General features: G+C 40.7%; 1 protein-coding gene across 1 annotated transcript; it reads right to left on the reverse strand.

The window, feature by feature from the left end:
* Positions 1-5,816: 5,816 nt before the first annotated feature.
* On the reverse strand, positions 5,817-7,997 carry LOC147622067 (uncharacterized). Its single transcript, XM_086823145.1, has 2 exons — positions 7,212-7,997; positions 5,817-7,125 (listed from the first exon to the last, which is right to left on the reverse strand). The coding sequence occupies exon 2, from the start codon at positions 6,892-6,894 to the stop codon at positions 6,184-6,186; it is 711 nt and encodes a 236-aa protein (XP_086679271.1). The 5' UTR covers positions 6,895-7,125; positions 7,212-7,997; the 3' UTR covers positions 5,817-6,183.
* Between the last annotated feature and the right edge of the window lie 14,394 nt (positions 7,998-22,391).

Here is a 22,391-nt window from a genome sequence, read left to right on the forward strand (position 1 = left end):
TGTGGCTAAGGGTTATGCTCAGTGGCTTGGCATTGACTATGAGGATACCTTTACACCGATAGCGAGGATGACCACAATTCGGACCGTTCTTGCCCTTGCTTCTTCTCAGCGGCGGCAGTGGCCTGTATATCAGATGGATGTAAAATCCGTGTTCCTTAATGGTGACCTGCAAGAGGAGGTTTATGTTGAGCAGCCTCTAGGCTTTGAGGTTCCAGGATCCAAGGGGATGGTTTATAGGTTGCGGAAGGCCTTGTATGGTCTTAAAGCAGGCTCCCAGGGCTTGGGATCAAAAGATTAATTCCTTCTTTCTACGGACTAGATTTCACACAGATCAGTTTTTGTAGATCCTAACTTGTATCTCTTTCGGGAGCGCGACATGGTGACGTTGATCATCCTTTATGTGGATGACCTCATTCTCACTGGCAGTCATGTGGAGCACATTGCAATGATGAAGGATGCCTTGTCAAAGGAGTTTGAGATGACCGATTTAGGCTTCCTCCACTTCTTCTTGGGATTAAATATCTAGCAGACCCAGAGGGGGTTCTTTGTCTCTCAGCATAGCAATATATCCATGAGTTGTTTAAGGCATTTGGGATGGAGAACTGCAAGCCTATCACATCACCAATGAAACCGAACACGAAGCTTGCAATAAATGATCCTTGTGAGCCAGTTGATGCCTCTCTGACCGAAAGTTAGTTGATTCATTGATCTGGTTGCTGAACACGAAATTGGTCTTAAGCTTCCCTATGGGGCTGTTGTGCTCGTTTATGTAGATGCCATTGAAGTCTCATCGGGACGTAGGATTACGGATCTTGTGGTATCTGCAGGGTACGAAGGATCTTGGACTCTTCTACGACACTAGAGGTGAAACGAAGGACCAAGTTTGACTCCAAGGTTAGAGTGACTCAAATTGGGGAGGAGATCCAAACATACATCAGGCTACAGTTTTACCCTCGACTCAGGAACTGATTTATCGAGCAGCAAGAGGCAGCCGACTATTGCCTTGTCGTCTATATAGAGACAGAGTATCAGGCTACTTGTGGTGCTGCTTGCGAGGTTGTATGGCTGTGGAGGTTGCTTGGCGAGATTGGGTTTCCAGAGAAGGAGCCCACGATCATCTAGTGCGATAACCAGAGTTGTATCGCTATTGCTCGAAACCTGGTCTTCCATGCCTGGACCAAGCACATAGAGATACAATATCACTTTGTTTGTGAGAAGATCTTGGCTGGTGACATCTTGCTTCTTTATTGTTCGACGAAGGACAATGGGACGGACCTCTTCACGAAGTCTCCCTCAAGCTATGGTCAGCTCACTAGGGTTAGTTCCACATCCAAGAGGCAATCATCTCCTATCTGTATACTAGGGCCTCTGTTGTGGGTGTGCCCGCCCGTTTTAGTGTTTTCCCATTTTACCTCACTCTCCATGTATTTTTCCATTTTTCCCTGAGGTGTGGAGAATTGTCGACTGTCCTCAAAAGCTGGCCGACTGTAGTTCTGGTACCCGACCTGGTCACGTGTCTTGGCCGACTTTAAGCAGCTGGTGGCAGACTGCTTCATTTGTTGGTCATGGGCATTCTAGGGCTGGTCGTGCCGTTTTAGGCTAGCCGACCAACAGCCTGGGGCCATATAAAATGGCCCCTTGCCCCCACACTTCCCAGTGTGTATTTCTAAAATTTTCTCTAATGTATATAGCAGAGTTATACAGCTTCTCTCTCTCTCTCTCTCTCTCTCTCTCTCTCTCTCTCTCTCTCATCTGTGTTTTGCTGTCTACAATAGTTGTCTTCATTTTTTATGTTCTGACAACCCTTCCTCCCTAAATCACCTCCATTATAGATTATAATTCATTGCCCATGGGAGTCACTTTGGATACAAAAATAACTTAGCTCTAAGTGGCAAAAGGTATACGCACATGAATGATACTATTAATAAGTTAATAGTAAAACAGCTCAATTAATAGGTATATTGAAAAAAACAATAACACTTCATGAAAAAGAAAAAAATAGGGAAGTAACCTCAACACGTGAAACGAGAACAATTGGTGAGAATGCTTTCAATGCGTAGCGACAAATTCTTTAACATGTATCCTTCGTTAAATTATGCTGTGGCATTAGCTCGTGTGGGAAAAGTCTAGTTACAATTTAATGGTGTTAAAAAATAATAAGATTATGGTACATTGATAGTGGGGCTAGCAGCAAAGTCTAAGCGAGTGGTGGACTCGATATAGGGCTATAGCTGGGTAGGTAACACTATCTACCACGGTGTCTTAAAGACCCTTGTCAAGTGAGATCAATGGATGGCAACATTGATCTAAATTGTGAGGCCTTTCCGAGGTCATTGGATGAAGTAAACTCGGCCCAATAAACTCGACCAAGAAAACTACAAAGTAAACTAAAAAATTTCCATCTTAGTTTATTTTATAATTTACTACGCGATCATAGTTTACTAAGCGAGTATAGTTTACTTTTTAGTTTACTCGATAAATCATAGTTTACTTTGTAGTTTCCATTACATTATGGAGTGAGGGTGAATTTGGGTTTGGGACTTAGAAACAATTGGAGCAAAATGATACGTGCAAAACAGGATTTGAATTTAAGACCTTTGGTCACCATTGGAAATATGTTACCACTACGTTGTATCATCAAGCAAACAGGATACTGAGGTGGGCTGCCGAGGTGGATCATATGGCTGCAACAGACACTCGTGAGGTGGGTGCTGCTGCGTATGACGTCGTGCTATGGGGATATGGTGATGGTGCTTCGCTCTGATCGATTGGCCATACGAGGGGCTAGAGGTATGGTGAGGAGCATGATTGAAGGCATACTATCTATCTGCCATGCTAGTGAAACAAGAAGGGTCACATAGCGATGGCATGGCGGCAAGAGACCATGGCTTCTTACAGCACACCGATTGTTGTAGCACAGGGGATCATGTGGACGCAGTGAGCACGAGGGCAGTGGGTGCTATATTGATTAGCAAAAGTGGCAGGTTCAATCAGCAAGATCAGGGGTTTATATAAAGAAGTGTGGGATCCCATGCTATTTATCACTGTCCTGTTTACCTAGAATGTCTCCAAATGGTTACCTTGCGCATCAATCTTAGGAGACCTGCACAGTCGAGTCACTCAGACAGCTATGATGATGCAGGAAGGTGGCACAGAATAAAGAGAGGGTCTTGATGAGAGTAAGACTTACTGAAGCGGAGAGCTCTCAGTACCACTTGATAAGTACATGCCCTTGCATCAGTTTGATGTTCATTTGCATATTTCTACAATTGCCACAACAAACCCCCCTCCCCATGCATGTCTAACAATTGCCACAACAAACCCCCCTCCCCATGCACACAGACATGCATCTGCAGAAAGCCAAGATTTGAGCAAAGTAGCACAAACATTCATAATCTCTTAAACGTAGGAGGATGCCTATAGGGTCCCCCTATAACAAATTATATAAATAAAATGGAAATATGGTGGTATCAGACCAGTGCCTGCAGGCTAGGGGATTACAGAGGAAAAGCAGCTCAAAATTATGCAGAACAAGGGCTAGATGCAGAACAAACTCATGCCTTTGACATACCAGGCAACGCCTGTCCATGGGGCCGTGGATGATGGCACAGGTGATCAATGGGGCTGTTAGCCCATGGATGATGTTGCCCTCCATTCGGACAAACCAGTGAGAGCCAACAGATTATAACACCCTCTGTGCAGCTCATAGTGCACAAAAGTCAAAAGAAGAAAATTGATGAAGAAGATGCGACCATGGACACCCCAGTACCGGCCGGATACTGAATACACCATGGAAAATGCACTTGCCAACCTGTCTCTTCAAAACTCAATGCCACCCTGAACAGCAAAGAAATTTGCTTGGCTCCAAATTCCCACACCACTATGTGGTGAACTACAAGAATAAAATGATGAGCTGCCAGACACACTGCACCCATAATCCCCCAACATTGGACTATGAACACACCACATCCAAAACCTCAAACAATGAACTTGAAACTCATCCAGTCCATAATCTCTACCACACCAAGCAATAGATGTGGAACACATTCAGTCCATAGCTCCAAAAAAAAAAAAAACGAACTTGTCTCTCCGGATATTTAAACTACTTGGAACTCCGACACACTAGTCCCATGCACCAAAAGTCAGAGCTTGTGACAACCCCCTCTCCCGCCCACGAGCCTTATAGAGCCTGACCATCCAGGTCCTCCCTCACTTTTGTAGCCTTGGGGACACTAGAAGTATCAGAGTCCTTACCCTATATATGATCATTGCCCTTCTTTGAAAACTTAGTCTTGAACCTGGGCTGTACCGTGGGTCTTGCAATCCTTGGCCAAATGAACCCGCTTTCCACAAGGGTAGCAATGACACTGTCCTCTTTGTTGCACTGTAGCAAGTGCTTGATCCTCTCCATTAGGAGGGAACCTTACCTACCTTTGAGAAACAAGAACAAATTCCTCCTCCAAGAGGGAAACCCATATCCACGGCAATAGCACACCTCTGCAAGCAAGCCTTTGTGCCAGCGATGATCTCAACACTCCACCAATCTTCAACGCTTCTCCAACGGAACAAGTCATGAGGATCAATCAATCCCCTCTCAAAACTGTGAAAGAAAGGGGCTGGACAGCAGCAAACAGTCCACCAAAGCACACCGGAAAGCATCCTCAAGAAGGGAAAAGAAGCTGGGGAAGGACAGGATCTGTCAAAGCCACTTATCTGGCTGCACCATACGCAAACACACCACCCCCAGTTGTTGACCTGACTGTAAAACAGGACACACTCCTCGCAAAAGAAAAGCAAACCGCAGCACCTCCAACACAGCACCTTTGCACCCAAAAGGAAAAAAGCAAGGGGCAGGAGCACATCCAGAAGAAGACGCAAATGAAGGAGAGGCACAGAAGAAAAACACAGGTTCAGCATAAAACGCAGCCCACCAATCACCAACCAATGCAACTCCTATAGATTGTACTTGGACTCTGCGAGGAAACGCAGGGCAGGAGCAATTGGTGATGAAAACGCTGATCAAGCAGGGAGAGCATGAGAAGAACGCAGCAATGTCTTCGTTCGCCAAAAACTTAGAAGAGGGAGCAAAACGCAAAAGTGGGCAGCAGGGACCTAGTCGTCTGATACCATGATAAAGTTGCACAATGCAAAAGCAAAACATAGGAGAGAGGGAGAGAGGCACAGAGATAGAGAGAGACATCAGACAATGAACATCTTATTATGTAGGATGAGGTTTTACAATGGCAATACCAGCCAGCAGATGTTGTAAAGAACAAGTGCCTGTGAATAGGGGTGAATAGGGGGGATGAATCACAAGTGAGAAGGGAAGGGGACCTTAAATAGGGAGACCAGAAGCTGGCCGACTGCCAGCCCACGACCTACATAAAAGTGAAAAATACATGTGTGCCAATAAAAGGTCGAGTCCCACATACTAGTGAGATGCACAAATTCTAACAATTACTACCCATGGATGATGGCACACATGATCCAGTATTTGAAAAATTGGCCCATATATGTGTGGACTTGAATCTTCCCTGCTGCCCTATTGGCAAACAAAGACAATAAGCCCTTAACTACCAGACGCCATCATTGCTGTGCTTAGGAGGTTGCTCTGACTGGCCACAAACTAGGGTGGCTTCAATAGAGAGAACCTTGTGAGGTCGAAAATGAAGTTGGGTAGCACCAAGATGTTGCCCTCTTCAGACAAAGTGAGAGCCAACAGATCTGGCAGCTTTTAGTAGAGGTCTTTGTCCGTTTGTCCACCCATACCATCCGAAAGAGACATAAATCCCCACTTCAAAGAGTCTTACACATCCTTCAAAATGCTGGATTCCATAAAACTGAGCCATATGATATTCAAATATCACTACTGACACGCTCAAGGCACATCGGTTAAAACATGCATACATCTCTGAAGGCATATATGCGCTCAAGTTTACCATTGTAAGCATCTGAATGCTGCATTGTGCAGTGCATGGCTGTGTGCATAGCACTGCATGCACGTGTGTGTGTGTGTGTGTGTGTGCGCGCGCGCGTGCGTGTGCGCGTGCGCGTGCGCGAGCTTGTGTGGGGTTTGAGCCCACATCTGAATCAACTCATGAATCAACTCAGTGTACACCAACATTGAACCCTTGAAATTCAACCTGTTCACAAAAACAGTCAAACTTTTATAGGGTTCATAGGTTAAGCTTTGCTATCGCATACATTCGTTTGCTTGCAAATAGCAGCAAACTGGCTTTCAAGCTTTTCAATCCTATCTACCAAAATGGCCTCAGACTTTTGCATGATTCTAATCTCCATCTCTAAAGCAGATGTTCTATCTTTCTCTGCCTGCACCATCTTCAAAAGCTCATGGACAATGGTGTCTACAGTGTCCCTCTTGCCATCAGAAACATGGGCATTTTGCAGCAAAAGCTCAATAGAAGACGCGTAGCCAGATCCTGAGTCCTTTCTGGACTCCCAACTTCTGTCCTCCAGATACTGTATCCTTTCTTTCAAGAAGTTCTCAGAGATCTGCAAGACCCGGATTTCATTCTCTAGATGCAAGGTTTTCTCCCTCTCAATGTGGACCACCTTCTGAAGGTCTATGACAAGGACTTCCAGGGCTTCACACTTGCTCTCCGAGTTGTACACACGATTCATCAGGTAGTCGGATGAGGAGATAGTGGGGTAAGAAGAGGGTGGCGACGATGGCATCCTCTTGCTGTAGCTGTTACTCTTCTCTTTCCCCATCACCTCCACCTTCTTGCCTGACCTTACTAGCATGCCACCAGCCGGGAACAGATAAGGCAGTAGTACTATGAAGGCAGCACTAAATAGGAAAAGGTACACCAAGTAGTTGGATGATGAGCTCTGCCTCAATGAGTCAGTTTCGCCACTGATGTCTCTATTCATCTTATAACCACATACATGTGATGATAAAAGCCAGTGATTTGGACTAATGTGGGCAACACAGATATTGACCTGGTTACCTAGAGCTGCTTGGTGATGATTTCATCAAAATTTGGCTGATGCTTGTAGCTGTCCACTACGCTTCTGTGAAGTCCAATCTGGTATTCTTTTGCCGTCTCTCCGTATCATTTAGAGCACAAGCAAGCTTTGCAATGGCATTGGTTCCTGTTTACCCTGACATTGAATGCTTAAGAGTTAAGACAGTGACATGTCAAATGTAGCAGTCCACATTAAATGCACAGTCACAGTTCAGTGCCCACATGATGACATGGTGATTGTCAATGTTGGCTTATACCAGCAACCGGCTATGGTGCACTTGCACCATGATGAAATGGCGATGTCGGTGTCACTTACACCATGCTGCTGTTTACCATGGACTTACCCTGCACCTTGGTGCTGCCCAAAAAAGTTCATGTCGAAACAAATGGACTGAAACATGGAAAGCTCAATCCATAGAAGCTTTAAAAGTCGGGCTACATAATCAAGAGAAAATGTGCTCCACAGCAAAACCCATTGATCTGGTGCAATGTAGTGAATGAAAAAGAAGAAGAGAATCAAAAGATAATCTGACCCTTAAGAGGGGTCCAATGCAGTGGCAAAGCTCCAAGGTGATGTTCAAGCAGAGCCAAGAGCTTTCAATGCAAAATTGACTTCTATTACAGTACCAACAGAAGCTGCAATGTAAGAAGATGGCCAAAAATCTAATGCAGGTTTTGAGATGCTTTTTATGCACTTTTGTGTATAGTGAGTGCCCCCTAGATGAAGGTGATGGCAACAAACCCGGATGAAAGTATTTGTTAGGGCTTCCACCACAGTCATGTAACCGATACAGGGTGGAGTTTATGCAGCAGGAAGGCGGTGAAGGCAGGTACACAGAGTGGCATGTGTTAAGTTTACTCAGAGGGAGAGAAGGGAGAGGAAGAGGTAGCAAAGCCAGCTCAACGGCATAGAGAAAACCTAACACAGAAACAACCCCCCAAAAAAAAAAATTTTAATAGCCGAATTTTAGTGGCTATCTATAAGCCTGTCAATAAATAAAGAGCTGAATTTCTTTCTTCTTTTATAGCTGAATTTCAGTGTCCAATTTAAGGAAAAAGAGCTGAAATTTTCACAACCCAAGAATCAAATTTCGCTTAATAATTTTGAGGTGAAAATTTTTTCAGAAGAAAACAGTCCTTCGGTGTAATTTTCACGATTCAAATTGAGAAAATCAGCCTGTAATTTTGCTAAATTTAGGGACGCGATCCTTCTTTTTTTTTTGGTTAGAAAAAAAAGTTCATTTCTGACACTGTGTGATGACAACCCACTTAGCTGAAAAAGCAAGAAAAAACCAAGCATTGATGCCACCGCTGCCAATATAGCGGTTCGTAAAAATCAAAAAACTAATTATTCGATCTTTAAGGTAGCTTTTTTTTACTTGCTCGAAAAGAAAGACTTCCCCAAACAAAAAAAAAAGATTTTCTCTTTTTTTTTCTCTGGAACCCAAAAAGCAAAAATACCTTGATTGCAAACCACACTTTTGCCTGTGTAACAGAGAAAATTCTCCGTGTAAAGCTTTGATGGGAGACACAAAGGGCGGGAATATTCCAAGGAGAAAAGCTTTTTTTGTGATTGGATAATCAAATGTAGTAAAATCCCCTTTTTTTTGTTTTTCTTTTGATCTTGGGTATAATCTTTCTTTTTCAAAAAAAAAGTGTTTATTCTGAAAAAAAATTGTATTTCTCCAGAGATTCTATAACTTTTGCAATGACAGCAGATGGATTATATTTTCGTTCAAATAAATTCCTTAAAAGTGGAAAATTGCAGCCAATGGAAACGCCGAGGAAAAAAGCAAAAAATAATTAATTTTTTTTTTTCAAAATACCCAACAAGGAAACTTTTGATAAAAATTTCGAATATGACAAATTTTGCCTTATGTTTTCTAGATAAATTTAGAAATGTGTTTCATTTAGTTATTTTTTTTTGAATCAAATTCCTTTTTTTTAATTTTTAACATGGAAAACTGTGTATTGTGGGCACTGGGCAGCTTAATTTTAATTCTTAGTTAGATGATTTTTTTAATATTTTTAAAAAAATTAAAGATAATTTTTTAAATCGGTGTACCTAGTACAAAAATTTATCATTTTCTTGAGCAGAGCCACATGTGTACAAAAACTCTGATTTTTATTTTCAAATACCTCTTTTTTTTATGAAAACGTCCTCAAAATGCCCTTCCATATCAAAATTCCGATTAAAAATTTTAGAAATTACAAAAGTATAATGACTGTCTCGTGCTGTTCTCAACTTCTCTGTGCTTGACTGCAATTTTAGAATTTAAAAAATAATAGTTTTTCAATTTTATGTTACGGGAGTAGAACGCCAAAAAATACGAATAAATAAAATAATATGGCACAAAGGGCAACGGTAGGAAAAAAAAAAATTCATTGAGGATTGGAAAAGTCCAAGAGTTTCTCGCATCCACACGTACTCTTTGCTTAGCTTTCAAGCTCTGCTAGTTTAGTACTCGTTTGACATAAAACAATCAAATAGTTGACCGGAAATTCAAATACAAGTATTCCCTCCCAAATTATGTAGTACGTTGTGACCTTGAGGTGGTTTACACACTTATGTCGGGCATCCTCGAACTCTTCCGTGGGCCCCCCCAGATAGATGGGGAGCGGTTCACGAGCATGAGCAGGGGAAGATTCCCCCATTCACGAGCACAAGCAGGGGAAGACTCCCCCGTTCACAAGCACGAGCACAAGAAGACTCCCCCCCTTCACAAGCACAAGCGGGGGAGATCTCCCATACGGATTCCAATCTTATGTCGTGCATCCTCCCCCCCCTCCCCCAGATAGACGAGGGAGATCTCCCAGACGGATTCCAATCTCCCCCAATTTTAGGGATTCCATGCACTTTTTCCTTTAAAACCCGATTCCACCACTGATGTGTAAAGGCCCTGAGCTAATGGTTTAGGGGGCTTCACACTTGCCCGGCCGCTAGCCCATGAACCCAACATAACATGCACTTCGTGAAGAATTATGTTGTAACTCATCCAAAAAGGAGATCTATCATTTGAAACCCTCCTGGGGTTCATGGATAAGTGAGTCACTCGGCCTTTCCTTCTAACTAGATGAGAGTTGTTCCAACATGGGCATCGTGCAAACAGTCGACGCTTGAAAAAAGCAGTCCAGGAGAAAAGATGCCATTCCCAATGCCAAGTAACTTAGTTGTGGGGGTGCATAGAAATGCTATCACCAAAAAGCGCAATTGCTTCAAAAAACTTGCGACACATCATTGTGATGTAAGCAACCTAGTGTGGGAACATAAAGAGAGAATGAATATCAAACGTAAAAATTGCACCTTTGCCAAACCTAGGGTTAAGTTTATTTAGACATGGGAATGGTACCAAACTTTAGTCATTCACATTCACATTTTACTCAAAAAGCCACTTGAAACTTGACATATTCTACGTTTGTCCAACCCTTGTAAAAAGGCAAAGCACACCTCCAATAATGAAGCACCAAAGAGCGAGAGATAGAGATATAGAGAGACAAAGAGTGACAGAGAATTTTTTCCTCAAAACCTATTTTTCATTATATTGTTAAGGCCTACCATTCTACTAAGCCATGCCACACATTTGGGTAGACTCAATATTTTTGCTCAATGTAGCATTTTTTCCTAGTTGAAGGGCAAGGCAAGCAAGAATGCTTGCTCTCCCCAACTAAAAAGGTGACAAGCTAACCTTAGGGTAATGATTAGGGTGCTTCTTCTAACCATTTTCAACAAACGTTATAACTTGACTGGATTTCAAAACCCAACGACACATTTGATTTAGATCCATTAATGTAAAAGTTTTAGTATGCCTTAGATATTTCTTTGCTATTTAAAGTAATGATGGTTTGAATAATTCCATAGTTTTGTTTCTTTATAGTTCCAATGTTGATCATGTAAAGGGTGTGAGGATTTAGCATAGACAATTTAATAATAGTTGTGCAAATCTTAATCAATCTCAATCAAGATGTTGTGATTTATCTTTTACCATTAATTATTAAAAAATACAACACATGCTTCAATCTGTGGTATAAAGTGGCACTAAAGAGTGAGTTCAACACTTTCACAATGCTATGCATTGTTAATACTCTTTAAATATTCCATTATGGGTGACAGAAGTAAGTCACACAACTAATCTTTAATGGTTAATGAAATGTATTTCGTAATGTTTAATACAACTAGGGTACATTATATGCTTGCTCGGGTTGTATAATGGTGTTGTTGCGCTTGGAGTATACTCCTTGCCTTATCAAAATCAGCTTCCATCTTTTCCACCTTTAATTGTGTCACTAACATAAAGTTTATTTTTTAAAAACATGAATAAACTAAGGCCAACACACAAGGACATTTTTTGCTAGTATCGGTATGCACGAACCATAGTACAAAAAAAGCTACACAAAGGGGTTTGAAGTAGAGCTTCCCAATTTCTGATCAAAATCAAGTGCTTTGGAGCTTTGGGAATTTTTCAAGTAGAACTTCCCAATTTTTTTATCAAAGTCGAGTGCTTTGGAGCTTTGCACCCTTGATAGGGTGGCATGCTATCAAGGTCTCAAAACTTGAGCCAATGTATACATTAGGGTAAAAGAAATTTTTTTATCAAAGTCGAGTGCTTTGGAGCTTTGCACCCTTGATAGGGTGGCATGCTATCAAGGTCTCAAAACTTGAGCCAGTATATACATTAGGGTAAAAGAAAATTTTGAGTTTTCCTACATGCCCAATTTTGGCAAAGTTCATGGGCCAAGTTTTTAACTAGACACATGAAGATACAAAAGTTTCAAATCTTAATAAAAATGTATGTGTATTGAGGCCAAGATTTGTGAAATACACTAAATATATTGTTTCCATCATAGTGTCCCGCATGGAGAATGTCACTATTATACACCTAAGGAAAATCTCTTAGATTGACTACCATTCTCTCAAAAAAAAAAGGAAAAAAGAATGTCCACATGATCTCATTTGCTATCCACTTGTTGCATAATGAAGATGATAGAGAAATTAAACATATATGAACTTTTGGTCCCAAGTAAGTACTTCAAGGGTAAATTGAAGAAATGAAGATTTTGCTCTTCCATCCTTGCTTCTTAGTTTTGGAATTGTAAAAAAATATTTAGGATAAAAAGATAGTGACATAAAGGATTTGGGGGCAAATATATGCTTTAAGCCCATAACTAGAATATGTTTTTGGTTCACATGCTCATTTTAAAAAATACTCAAGAGAACATATTTGTACTCTCTCTCTCTCTCTCTCTCTCTCTCTCTCTCTCTCTCTCTACACACACACACACAGAAGAATTTATTTATTTTTGGTGCAAACTCTCTCTACACACACACACACACATATATAGGTATTGATGTTGCAATAAAAAAATGCATACTAGTTGGGGACAGGCATGAAGCGAACTTTTTGGAGCAAACTTTGGAGCGAACGTTTTTTAACGACCAATATCTCTCTATACCTTCTATTACACATGTCCTCTCTCTCTCTTCTCCCATCCTCTTCCCTCTCTCTCTCTCTCTCTCTCTCTCTCTCTCTCTCTCTCTCTCTCTCTCTCTCTCTCTACATATATATATATATATATATATATATATATATATATATCCTATCTTGGTGGGCATGTCCTTTGAGCAATAGCAGTGTTTGATATATCTACCCATGCAACTTTTTTGAACAAAGGACCTCTCTCTCTCTCTCTCTCTCTCTCTCTCTCTTCTTCTTCTTCTTCTTCTTAGTTTTCTTCTTCTATCACAATATGTGAATTTTGATGTTAAAAACAATGTGCATATTCTAGTCCATCTACCCTTGAATGTGATGCCATAATAATGATAATGTGAATTTTGATGTTAAAAATGTTCATATTCTAGCCCCTCTACCCTTGAGAATGTGATGCCACAATAATGTGAGCATTGGATTCACATGCAACTTATATGTATTAGTCATAATGTAATGTATAAATTCTTTTTACCTTAGTTTGAGGTTGATATCGTAGTCATAGACGTGAAGACATTGGTGTTGGACTAATTGCATAACTCTTATGCACCTGTAAATCAAAGCATAGAAACCAAGTTCAAGGGTCTTGCACATTTTTTAAAAATCTTATATATTAATTGAAATTTTCATTTGATATTGATATTTTGATAGAAATGGGGGTAGAAACGTTTAGGCAGGAAGAATCAAAAGCTCAAAGGGGTAGGCTGGCTGTTATAATTGGTAGTTTTGGGAAATCGAGACTTGGGAGCTTGAATAGCATATGAAGAGAGATATAGAGGGATAGATCGTTGTCTTTCAGTGGTTACAGAAGTGAAGAGGGAAGTGGTAGTTAGGATAAAGATCAAAGGAGCTTCCTCTTTGTTGCACAGCTGACTGTTAGAAAAGGAAGCGTCAAGCAGTTCAGAATGACTCATGAATCAAGGTTATCTGTGCCTCGACTCTCGAGCATTTAAATTTCTAATCATTATCTTGAATCATGATTCTTAAGTTTAAATGTTTAATCCTCAAGGGCCCATTCTAGTTGTGGACAATGTGGAGTTACTAAAAAGAGAGTGTTAACGTTTAGACTCTAGAGTCAATAACAAATATATATTTTTTAATTTTTTAATTAAATAACAATATAATAATATATTTATATATACCCAACCAAACTTCCAAAGTCTATGATGTACGCCCAACCTTATTTTCAAGACATTTCGATTTGAAATCCTTCTTACTGTACATAAAAGGTGTTGCAATTCCCTGAAGCCACGTGTCTCATTTTTTTGAGTTGATGGGCCCTCCCACGTACAGCTGTCACCACCGCCTTTCCTCCATGTACACTGGACTTTACACCCGTTGCCTTGGGCCCTCACCTACAACTTTGTCAGTTCCGCCCACCCTCCCTCCATGCAAAGCCGCAGGCTATGTTGCAGGCTCTTCATCATCGCCTCCCTCCCTTCAGGCTGCGTTGTAGAGGCCGCATCTCCTCCTCAATTCAAATCTCCTTCATCAGGTCTCCTCCCGGATTCAAATCCATTCATATTTCTCCTCCTGGATTCAAATCCATTCATATTTCTCCTCGCTTTCATTGCAGTTGTTGGTTGCTATTGATGTGGGTGAGTTCTCTCTCTCTCTCTCTCTCTCTCTCTCTCTCTCTCTCTCTCTCTCTCTCTCTCTCTCTCTCTCTCTCACTTACTATTTTTATTTATACGTATGTGTTTGTGCCAGTTTTTTGACAGATTGTGTTGTCTTCCCCTCTCTCTCACTCCTTTACAAGGTTAGTCTCTCTCTCTCTCTCTCTCTCTCTCTCTCTCTCTCTCTCTCTCTCTCTCTCTCTCTCTCTCTCTATTATGACTCCCTCATTTGTGGTTATGCATGCCAGTTTGCGAGGCAGTGCTGTCACACATTTGCAAGCAGATTCCTCACTTCATCAAGTAACGATGCGCTCTTTCCTCTTTCTCTTTTTTTCTCTAAAGAGCCCATGCAAATGCAACAGTTGTGAAGCTTTTAGCGCACCCGTGTGTGTGTGTGTGTGTGCGTGTGTTTTTTCAATCTTCTATATCAGCAGTCAGAAAAACTCCAAGAACTTGACCAGTAAAAACGTTAAACATGATTATATAACAATAGATTTGTGTACAATAATCATGTTACAAGTACGTGGAGCCACTCACTCCATTAAGTGAAAAATATTTTTTTATTATAGAGCATAAACCATGAAAATATTTTGAGAGAATAGATCCTTTTACTTGCATCCATCCTGTTGAGAGAACGTGGTGCTTATGCTAGATCAAGATGAGTGGAGAGAGACCCAAAAATACAAGAACAAATCTTGTTTATTACATTGCTTATGCATACAACTTGGCCTTTACACTCTACATAATGCCTTCTAGCTTTGCCTTTAAATAGGTGAGCTAGTGGACCATAAGTCCATTCACACACACACCCTTCTCCTACCCTTTTACATGACCTTAGTCTTTTAATACCCCCCCTCAATACCAACTATGAAAGAATTGGAATAGGTGGTATTGGACATAGGTTGCCTTTATAACATTAGGCATACAAGGTTAGGAATATAGGTGTTGTTACATTGAGATTTAAAACAAGTGCTCAGTGGAGTTAGAGGCTGATACAAAGTTAGCCTCTGCTCTTTGTTATGACATTTAGAAGTGATATGTCCCGTTTGTTTACACTTGTTACATTTCATCTTGTTGGGATATTTGATCCAACGATTATTTGCCAAATGTCCTACCTTTTTGCAATGGACACACCTTACTTTGATCACTTGATGTGACAAAGCTTGTTCGATATTCGATGAACTTAAAGATTCAGCTCCTCCCTTTGGCCTCTTTTCTTCATCTCAAGACAAGATTGAATGACTCCTTCAAGGGTGGGATTAGGTATGTTCTTCAGGGTGGTGACTAAGGTGGGGTACACCTTCTTGACTGCTTTTAACAGAACAGCCACTGCATCATCTTCATCCATTCTCGCATTCACTGATGCAAGTTGAGCCATAAGGCCCTTCAAATGAGAGATAAAGGCTCCAATGTCGTCTCACTCTTTGAGCTCCAAGCTGAAAAATTCAATTTTAAGTGAGATCTTGGAATTCTTACCACGAGCTCCATAGAGCTTGTCAAGCTCATCCCATTTCTCCTTTACAGTTGGAAGCTGGTCCACATGATGAATAAGAGCCTCATCAAGATGGAGCATGATGATAGCTTGTGCCCTCTCATCATCTTCAATATCTTCAGCCTTAGTTCGATCAATAACCTTAGTGCCGGAAACGAATGGTCAAAAAACCTTTGGACATCATCTTATACTTGACAAGAACTTGCCAAGTGTGGAAGCCCTCTCCTGAGAACTTCTTAATTTGGGTGTTTTCCTTTGACATTGGGTATTGAAGGGAGATTACAAGAGTGTTAATGGGCTGATTTATGAAGAAGAAAACTAGAAAATTTGTGATGTTTTTGGCTTAAGTAGAAAGAGAATGGCTTATAAGAGTGCAACAACCCTTAATCAAGCCAAGGATGTTGCATAAAAGGAGATTAAGTTGATGAAGCTTATGGTTTAGCACTTAGGGTGTGTGCCCAACCACAAATTCTGATGGAGATGAGCTTCATTAGTGTCAAAGAAATACTTTCTTTGGTGATTATGATCACCATTAGTGTTTAGCAACTTTATTAGTGCTTAAGAGCACATTTTTTAGTGTCAAATGACACTTGCATTGGTGATTAGATGCACCATTAGTGTTTAAGAACACTCTTAGTGCTTAGAAGCACTCCGTAATGTCAAGAGGCTCCCCTTTGCTAATGGCTACACCCACCAATGGTGTTTAGCAACACCTTTGGTGCTTATAAGCACATTTGGAACCTTGTACACTTGATGAAGGTTGATGACAATGAGGCTTATGAACACCTCATGGTGTATGCCCACCACTTCAGAAGATCTGGAGCAAAAGCACTTTCAAGGAGCACTTAATTGATTAAGATCAATTAAGAAAGATTAGTGTAAAAAAACACTATTTTAAAGCTTTTATTGAAGCTTCCATGGCTTCCTCACAGGGCTGCCCTGGTTTTGTGGCTCTTGCGCGCGCTTCAGGCCGCCATTAGGACTGAAACTTAAGAGAGTAAGCCCTTAGGTCATGGGCTTTAAAAGCCCTAAGCTCACACTGCCCATAATTGCCTACAGATGGCGATGGGCTGTACGACAGCAGCAGCGATGCAGAAAAACGTGCGCCGGCTTGCTCAATGCCGTGGCCTCTTGAGGGTAAACCTAGCAATTGATGGTACGAAATTGAGTGCCTAGGTGTGCTATTGAACTTCCTAGTTGAGAGCACGCCAAGATACGGCTATACTGGAAGGCCTCCACTGGCTGGGGGTTCAGCTCCACAAGAAGTGAGATGTGGATAACCTAGTCTACACCACAAAAAATGTGACCTAATCTACCCAAGCTCTAGATACCATGTTGAGAGAATGTGGTGCTTATGCTAGATCAAGATGAGTGGAGGAGAGAGACCCAAAAATACAAGAACAAATCTTTTTTATTAAGTTGCTTATGCATACAACTTGGCCTTTACACTCTACATAATGCCTTCTAGCTTTGCCTTTAAATAGGTGAGCTAGTGGACCATAAGTCCATTCACACACACACCCTTCTCCTACCCTTTTACATGACCTTAGTCTTTTAATACATCCAAACAGACAAACAAAGAATTAGCCCGTGTGTGTCTTGCAGGTGTCAAAGGACCTATCACATGTTATAGATGTCACCCAAAATAGCCTATGGTTTATGTAGTGATGGAATCATTCCCCTTGATATGTCTAGAATATAGTATCGTCACAAATTAAAGGGATAATTCAAAAATTGGAAGATAATTGTCTACCTAGTGATCTTTATAAAGAGATCCAATATTGTTTCCTATTATATGAAAAAACAACTAGCTTCTCAGTAATCCCAAAAGAACCAGTAGATATCTCCAATCATATCAACATAATAAATTAGATTTATCTATTACAGTTTATCAAGGTATAAGCACTTGGGTATCTCTAAAGATAATCCCTAGAAATGTCACAATAATCCACATATTGTTCAGAGGATTGGTAGTCATGTTAAGCTAGGAGAAAGCCACCTATATGTAAAAAATCATCATTGTCACTACATATTAGTAGTATTATGAAATATGTTCTAATGGCGGCTTTCGGGCAACCCTGTTTTAACAAGAGAAACTATATACATTCTCATGTGCATATGACCTCCCCTCATCTAACTAAACTGAGGGTTAAGTTCTCAAATTGTGAGTTATATAGACAAATTCTTTGGCCTATATTGAGGCCTTATAAAATTTCCAAAGTCCGCGTAGTGCTAATGTATCAATTTATTGAATCAGCATTGAGAGGACCATCAGCCATGCATGACCGGACATAAGCCTATTAACAATATGCTGGGCACCGTAGATTAAGGAAAAAGTAATGCACATCCATATTTGGTGTTCTATCAATCCATGTGAATGAGATTTGGGGCGGCCGAATTAGCTTAAGGATATATCTCCATATGCCTAGATCAATTCGCATCTACTGCTTAAACAATTGGTATTAATCATAAAAGATTTACAGGATCATCACACACAAAAAAAACTAGAAATATATCATAAATGATTTTGAATCCGTATTATGAGCCATAGTCATTCCTATTAGTTAAATTTTTTGAAAAAATCCAGAAAGCTTAACAAGACCAACATAGCATCGTGACCTGATATTCATAGGAAAAGATATGCACAGCCTTGTATCCTCAATTAAATTCAAATATTTATACTTGATTCTAGCATAAAGATTGAGAAACTTTTCCAAAAAATAACTCAGACTCGACTGTGGCATAAAGGTTGAGAAACTTTTCCAAAAAATAACTCAGACTCGCTTGGGTTCTCCTAAGACCTGAGATGCATAAGAGTAAGGATTTAGGAGACGAGTGAAATGCAATTGATTTGGATCAACCTCTTCAGAGGACAACAGCTTGATTTAGATCTATTTTGATCAACAAAGGATCAGAGGAAATCTTCTAGGTTATTAAGTGCCCTGGGGTTGAGCATTTGGGAGCCCCCTAATTCTGGTATCTATACATCTTTTCCTTGTGTGGTGTCTGGTGGTGTAGTAGAGGCCATCACCCAGTACCCTCATAATGTGTTCAAGACTGGGCACCTAGCTGGTGTAAAAAAGCTCATACATTACATGAAAAGAAAGCTGGACATGCATGCAGCTGATCACCACCATGGAACACCACAAAAAGCTAAGTGAGTGAAAGACATAATGGAGAATCTCTCTCTCTCTCTCTCTCTCTCTCTCTCTCTCTCGTGTATGTAAGGTTATATTTGATGAGAAGTGTGTTAGTGTTGTGAGAAAATAAGGAGGTGTGAATTTCTAGGCGAGAAGTTGCACATCATGAAAGTGCAGGTTTATGTACTGTGAGATGACAGGGTTCGAAACCCGTGAGGTGGGTAAAAACCGTGAAAGTGCAGGGTGTAAAGTCATGAGATGTTTTTCCGTGAGTTAGTCTAAAATCATGAAACTGTCTTTCTGTGAGATGGGCTAAAATCGTGAAACTATTTAAACCAATGAAATGGTATTTTTGTGAAAGTGCAGGGTGTAATCCCGTGAAAGTGCAGGGTGTAATCCCGTGAAAGAGTATTTCCATGAATCCTGTTGTGAAACAGTATTTTCGCAGGGTGCAATCCCATGAAAATGTTTGTGCATATACCTTGTTTGAGAGTTAATTGGTGAGTGTAGTTTATGAAGTGTGTAGGTCAGGGAACAAAAGACTCATATGCACCAATGAGATTTGGTGAAAATGTAGTACCGTGAGAGTGCAGTGTGTGAGTTACCATTGTGATTGTTGTTTGCGAGGTTTTGTGAAACGATGATAATGTAGGTTTTTTGCAAATACGAAAAGCAATCAAACACACTTATGCAATTAAATAAACTCTTGTATTTGTATGAACTTCCTATCATGCAAGTATGATTATACTCAAGAAGAAAAGAACCCAAAAATGGGAAAGAAAATGCGAAGGCAAGGTACAATCTCCCACCTTAACTCGGATATATCGATTTCGTAGGCAGATGATCAGATGGGAATCGAAGGCGTGGAGATGCAAGCTCGGGGATCGCACACACGATGGAGAATGATAAACGCAGAATGCACGAAAAAAGAAAGAAATTTGATTTTATGGCACGACCGTCGTCGGACTGGATGGCTACCTTAATGAAGTATGCCCTGTGGCGTCCCATGATTGGTCGAAGAAAAAGTGACCGTTATCCATTTTTTAGTAATGGATACCTTTGTACTTCCATTTGTTTATTGCCATGGAAACCAAGGTGGTACTTTGGCACTTATGGGCATTTGTTGTTGGCAATCGTTTTAAATCCGTGTGAGAGTGCCTGATATTTCCCTCCATCCAACTGAAGAGTGCTTAATCTTTCCCTCCATCCAACTGAAGAGTGCCTGATATTTCCCTCCATTCAACTAAAGAGTGCTTGATCTTTCCCTCCCATTGATTGGGATTTGTATCTGTGTCCATTTGTTGCACCTTTTCCTTCCTCTTCTCAACAATAACATTGCCTAGCTCCTCTAGTGTGTGGTGGGTACAAGTAGCGAGTTTGTTATCTTTAGTTCATCATGTTGAATTGGCTTCTTTCTCCACACCAATGTTTATGCATTCCTAGCATTTGTTTTAGCTGGGATTTGGCTTTGGTTGCTCTTACTGTACCTTCTTTTGTTTCTAAAGGTATTTGTGCAAACAACAATGATGGGCTTTGGGTGGGATTTGGGCACCGATATTGTTGTGGCTGCCCTGGTAATAGCCTTGTGCCACTAGCAATTCCTTTCGAATCCATTACTTTACGAGTAAAGACCATATTAAGGAGTTTGGGAAAATCCCAATTCCCATTTTGCAAGATCAAACATAGGGGGCATGGTAAACCCTTTTAAGATTTTGTCAAAAACCCCCTCATGTGACATATCGTTGGAAAGCTATTGAAGAGTAGGTTCTAAATCCACATTCTTCGACGACAACTTTGGAATTGGTATGCTCAAGATACACCAAAAATTAGGTTGAAAGGAAAATTCCCAAAGTAATGGGATTTTCCTAAACTCCCTAATATGGTCCTAATACCTTTGTGGGAGTGTGGTTTCGTTTCAAATACTACCAGCTAACATTTGAAGGCCATCTCTATTCCTTGTCTGATTTTTGAAGTTTTTTCCCTGATTCCTTATTTACTCCCTTTGCATCATTGTATAGCTAGTTTCCAAGTTGACTTAGGCACCCACTGCTAAGTACCTGCTAAGTACCTAGTGACTTTGGCTATTTTTTGTGTATGGATTGTGGGGTTGATGCCTTCTCTAGTACATGAGCTACTGTTACCATTCTTGGTGTTTCCATATCCTTGATCATAGCTTGCTTCCCTTTGTTTATTGGGCTCCATAAGGGCACAAAAATGACAATATTGCCCTCGTTTAGTTGTGCCGTTCTCTTTTCCCATTGGATATTACATTGGATAGCATTTCCTAGACTTTTTGAACCATGGCTCCAATACCCTGTAAAAATTCAAAAGTCTACTGGGTGCACATTTCGTACTTGTGCATTGGTGGCCCTCAAGGTGTGGTTTGTCTAGAGCTACCCATGTCTCATATGAGATGAGATTATGACTTGATTCCATATCTATTAATGCAATGCTCGTCATATGAATTTTAGTCATATAGACTTCCACCCTGAGCCGTGCTGGCTCAATGTCCAGTTTATCCTCATCAAGGAGGGTTAGTGAAACCATGTTCACATGCAATACCCTCTTCTGGAGGATCTATTTAGCCTTGGCCTCTCTTGCCTTAGCTTCTTCTTGAGCTTGCTTGATTTTTTCTTTTGCGAGCTCCTTTCATTGTTTTAAAAGATGCTCTTGTGCGAGCATCTCTTGGGTTCGTGGTCCAAAATATTTTTTAAGCTTGCTTCAATTGACGTAACCCTCCATTTGTACACTCTCAATTGTTTCAATTATAACTAACCCTTAAGGTGTGATTTCGAACACTCGGAAAGGTCCTAATCCTCTGTACTTGAGTTTCTTTTTTTGGGTGCTTCCTACACCATACATGAGGACAAGGTCCCCCGTTTCTAGTTCCTTTTGTTTCAAGTTATTGTCAAACCAATGTTTTCTTCGTAACTTTTCGATCATAAGACCATGTGATGCAATTAGTCAAGTTTCTCTAAGTCAATTAGCCTTTCAGCTAATGTATTCTCAGTTAATCATTCTTGCATTGTAATTCTCAGGCTTAGAACTAGGTACTCCATAGGCATTACCGCTTCAACACCATAAGCTAGACGGAAGGGAGTGTATCTCGTCACTACCTTATATGATTTTTGATATGGCCATAAAGCTACCGTCAGCTTATGTTCCCAATCCATTCAACTTACTTCTAATGTTTTTGTCAAGATAGTACACAAAATCTTGTTTATACTCTCCGCTTGACCATTAGCCTATGGATAATAAGGGGATGACTTCTAGTGGACTACAAGGAATCCAGCAAGTAAGTGATCAATCACCTCATTAATGAAGTGTGAACTACGATTGACTAATTCTAATGGGCAGCCGAATCTCGAAATGATTTGTTCATATAAGAACTTAGCTATTGTTTGTGTATCAGCTCACTTAGAGGCTCTGGCCGCTGCCCATTTCATGAAATAGTCTGTGGCCACCCACGATCGCATATCGGGCTTGTGATGGATGCGCAGCTGGACTAATAGGTCCAACAAAATCAATTCCCCATTTCTGAAAGGGTTGTCTTACAATAATGGGGGTGAGTGGCATCCTATTCCTTTGTTGTAGAATGGCGAATCGCTGACACTCTTCGCACCTTTTAACAAACTCTATGGCGTCCCCAAACAATGTAGGCCATGATAGTC

Source organism: Cibotium barometz, chromosome 29 (genome assembly GCF_041138505.1).
Source record: "Cibotium barometz isolate CiBa-2024 chromosome 29, ASM4113850v1, whole genome shotgun sequence".
In the NCBI taxonomy this organism is placed as follows: Eukaryota; Viridiplantae; Streptophyta; class Polypodiopsida; order Cyatheales; family Cibotiaceae; genus Cibotium; species Cibotium barometz.

Coding starts and splice junctions, on each gene's coding strand:
- LOC147622067 (XM_086823145.1), bottom strand. CDS start 6,894: ATGAATAGAGACATCAGTGGCGAAACTGACTCATTGAGGCAGAGCTCA.